This window comes from Barbus barbus, assembly GCF_936440315.1.
Source record: "Barbus barbus genome assembly, chromosome: 8".
NCBI lineage: Eukaryota > Metazoa > Chordata > Actinopteri > Cypriniformes > Cyprinidae > Barbus > Barbus barbus.
The window spans coordinates 11,563,511-11,567,549 of record NC_136736.1 but is presented as its reverse complement, the minus strand read 5'-3'; the positions used below and the strand labels follow the sequence as shown (position 1 = coordinate 11,567,549).

General features: G+C 36.8%; 1 protein-coding gene across 2 annotated transcripts; it reads right to left on the bottom strand.

The window, feature by feature from the left end:
* Positions 1-267: 267 nt before the first annotated feature.
* LOC306874017 (heart- and neural crest derivatives-expressed protein 2) lies at positions 268-2,216 on the bottom strand. 2 transcript variants are annotated; one of them, XM_079423676.1, is made up of 3 exons: positions 1,985-2,216; positions 1,186-1,842; positions 268-902 (listed from the first exon to the last, which is right to left on the bottom strand). In XM_079423676.1, exons 2-3 carry the CDS (start codon positions 1,711-1,713, stop codon positions 804-806), a joined length of 627 nt encoding a protein of 208 aa, XP_079279802.1. In that variant the 5' UTR covers positions 1,714-1,842; positions 1,985-2,216; the 3' UTR covers positions 268-803. The 2 variants fall into 2 exon arrangements, with proteins under 2 accessions (XP_079279802.1, XP_079279803.1); XM_079423677.1 differs by having other exon boundaries at positions 1,186-1,643.
* Positions 2,217-4,039: the final 1,823 nt, after the last annotated feature.

Genomic DNA, 4,039 nt, shown 5'->3' with positions numbered 1-4,039 from the left:
TCAAAGCAGGACACAGTTTGGGCTGCTTGAATTCTGTTTGTGCTCGATGAGCTGCTGGGTATGCATCGCGTGAGTGCTGTTTGATGTAAGTATAATTGAAAATATATTCAAGAGTCTCTATAGTCCCTGAAACGTATCATTCATTTCTATAGTGTAGTCTATTTTCTGCTTACGAACAGCACTTATCTTCTGTGAAGAATTATTTAGTGTGCAATTTACCAAGTGGCATCTTTATGTTAAATTACATTTCAATACAACAAAAGGTTTAAGGTTGTTAAAAACACAGTGGTTTATTGAATTAATTACATTGTTTACATCTCCAATATTATTAAAATTTTGTGTCTCTGGACGGAAGTGCACTGGGTGGACTCGACAGTTGTTTGACACCAGCATTGTACGACCACAAAATAACATTATAACACTTCATGACATTTTCAAATAAAACATTTACTATATCATAACATCAACTAACCTTCCTCATAGTTAAAGAAGAGAGAGACAGAGATAGATATTGAGAGTGATAGAGAGACAGAATGAGACAGAACTTCACGTGTACTCCTTAGTGGCAGATATCTCATTTTGATTCACAATTGGACAAGAAAACAAACAATAATAAACCAATATCAGACAGCAACACACAATCTCTTACCAAGAGAGTATCCTCCTTCTAAAATGGAATGTTTTTTCCTCAAATATCCACTGTCCGTAGCGGGAAATTGCACATAAATATTCCATTAAATAAAGTGAGAGAACAACTAAAAATGAGTGTCAGATGGCCTCATTTCGTGTCTTTTGCATTAGTCTCATTGTTTCAGTTCCAATGCCCACACATGCTGCGGCCAACCAGTTCTCCCTTTAGTTTTCTTGTCATTGCTGCTCCCTGAATTTTTCAAAACATCGTTCTGTAAAAAAACAACAACACAAAAGAGATTATTTGTATAGCTATTACACATTACCAAATTTTATTAACGTACTGGTCACGGTAAAGACAGCAAATTAAATAAATTAACTTGTACAACAAAGATACAGGCACAGAAGCGTTCACTAAAAATAAAGTTTTCCATACTTTTAAGCTTTTATATCAAAGTCAAAGCAAATTTTCATTAGGTTATATGTAAGTCTAATATATGACAATATACTTTTTCGACGTTTATGAAGATCTATTCACTTTATTTAAGACCTTACCATTTCTTTCTTTCGCCTTTCTTCTTTGGCCTCTGTCTTTTTGAATTCCGCTTTGAAGGCCTCTGCTTCCCCGTTCTGTTCGTCTTTGTCCAGAATGTCCATAAGGTAAGCAATGTAACTGGTAGCCAAACGAAGGGTTTTGATTTTGGACAGCTTCGTATCCGCGGGCACGTTGGGAATGCATTCCCTGAGTTCTGCAAAGGCGCTGTTGATGCTCTGAGTCCTGCGCCTCTCCTTTCGGTTTGCCGTGGGTCTACGTTTCACTGGTCGGGGTCCCATTCCAACGACGCCAGCCCCCGGTACTCCTCCGTAGTGCGAGTGGTCGAGCCCGGGGGCTCCCGCCGAGTATTCGGGGCTGTAGGAGGGTGCCATACTGTAGTCTGGAGGAGACATCTCCGGATGGCTGATAAGCCACCCATGAAAATAGGGGGGTTCTTCATGACAGCGACTGGCAGCAGCTGCGGCAGCGAAGGAGTAGCCGTCATGATGCATCACCGGGTGGTGGGGAAACCCTCCAACTAAACTCATGGCGACAGACTTGTGTACCCTAAGGCGAACCACAGACGGAGTACGCTTTGGCTCTCAGATTGTGCGTACTTTGACTTGACGATTTACACACTGGTTGCCTCCCCATAAAAAGAATTCATTTGTTGCTTTCTAGCAGAAAGTAAAAATGCCGTCCTGCTTATTTGTCCATAACAAAGTCACCGCTGAATTTCTAGCAGATCATCAACAGACGAACAAAACAGGCTTCAGCTGTAACAGCACTCGAATTAGTAGTGAAAATTTATTTACTTACACTTATGTTCTCCACTGCAAATATCCATCACGAGAAAGTCCCATTGCTAATATTTATTAATGTTTTAGCGGTGTTCAGAGCCTTTTTTTCTGAATTTCAAACCCGTGGAATCAATGAGGTGGAGCGTTGGATGGACAAATTTCCAATCCCAGTCGATGTTGTGCAAGCAATTCGCAGCTTGATTCACTCTGTGGAAGCAGGCGAATTCCGACGTTTGATCTCCATGTCAGCTACATCTTTTGAGCTGCTTGGGTTCATATATGTCGTCAAAACTGTTCTCAGCCAATAACGTTGTAGAGGAGGAGGGACATGAACTGCATCGTTAGGGTGTTTACGCTCCCAAATTGCACAAACCCTTGCAAAGAAAGCCCACTTATAGCATATATAGCCTATATACACAACATGTATAAAATAAATTTGAAATACATGCAAAAGGGACTGGTAACGTATGCTGCAATTCCATGTTTATTTGATATTTTGTGCGTATGTGCGTGTGTGCGCGCGTGCCAGTGGCATTTAAGTGTTTTATACATTTTAAATGTATACTATGTGTGTGACACAATACATCCAGTCTTTCGTATTTAATTCAATGCCTTTAATACAGCAATGAGACTGGCTAAATAAAATTGCTTTTTCCTTTTCAGATAAGCTGAGAGTATAAACATTGGTATAAGATGCCTTTTTAACAAACCAAATAGAGATGGATCGTATTCAAACTAGAAACCTCGATGAGATTATTATTTTATTTTTTAAAATTTTATTGTTATTATTTTTTAAGTATCACTGCTTCTTGAGGGGGGAAAACAAAACAAAGAATAGCAAAGTGCAGATCAAGATTTGACATTTAAAACATGTTAAAACTGTATTCAGTGTGCTGTGTATTTTTATCTGGTATAGTAAGCACGATGTGTAGATCTATATGATAATTTGAACTAGCTACAGTCGGCTGTAAAATTCCTTAGGCCTAATTATTGAAACTTTTATTAAGTGCACATAGATAGATAGATAGATAGATAGATAGATAGATAGATAGATAGATAGATAGATAGATAGATAGATAGATAGATAGATAGATAGATAGATAGATAGCGCCTTTGATACATCTAGGGAATATAATTATACTTTTCGCTTGTCAAAAACGAGTTGAATAATGCTATGCAGAGTCTGATTTTATAAAAATAACAAAAAGGCAAAAATGCAGAAATCTAGTTTGTATGTGTAAATGTTTAATCTACATATATATTCAGTGCATGAAACAAAAATGTTTTTAATTTGGCAGTAGTAAGATAAATGGATCTATTTTCCTTTCCGTATTAGGCCTATAACAGTTTTTAATGAACTAATAGAAACGCATTATAAACACATAAAAACAAGTAGCCCTATAGAAAAAAAAGATTATGATAATGTAAAACATAATTTTAATGTAAAATGTATAAAACAGGGTAATACCGTAAAAGCATTAGTCTTTTAAAGTGCATTTTTAATTTTTGACTGAAATGATCAAGCAATCGACAGCTTAATTGGATTTTTATTGTATTAAAGTAAACAACGACGCTGTTTCATCGTGTAAAGTTCAAATAAGCGCGTTGTTAAAATATTATTTATGCCATTAAAGTTTAGACATCATCAAGAGCAGGACAGTGATTTTGACTGTAATATATGTTTATATCGTATGTTTGTGTACGAAACACTTTACAAGAATTATGTTTCCTGGATCTGTTAATCCTCAATTGGCCGTTTATTTTTCACTACATCTATGTTTGAACACATATTTTGAGCGTAGTGTAGAAAAGTGCAGAAAATTTGAACTGAATCCAAAAGACATGGTAATTCTGAGCAGTGTTGGTTGTAAATCCTTTTATTATTATTATTATTATTTTTTTAACCATGCGAGTATCGGTGCTGATTGCGAGCCCTTTCGGAGGACTTTGAGCTGGCATTTGAGTCTTTTAATTTGGACAGTTCACAGTGTATTGCTCCAGGTGCCAGATATAACAGCGATGTTAAACAATGTGTGAATATCTATGGGCATAGCTATTCCTGTCTGTGTGTCAG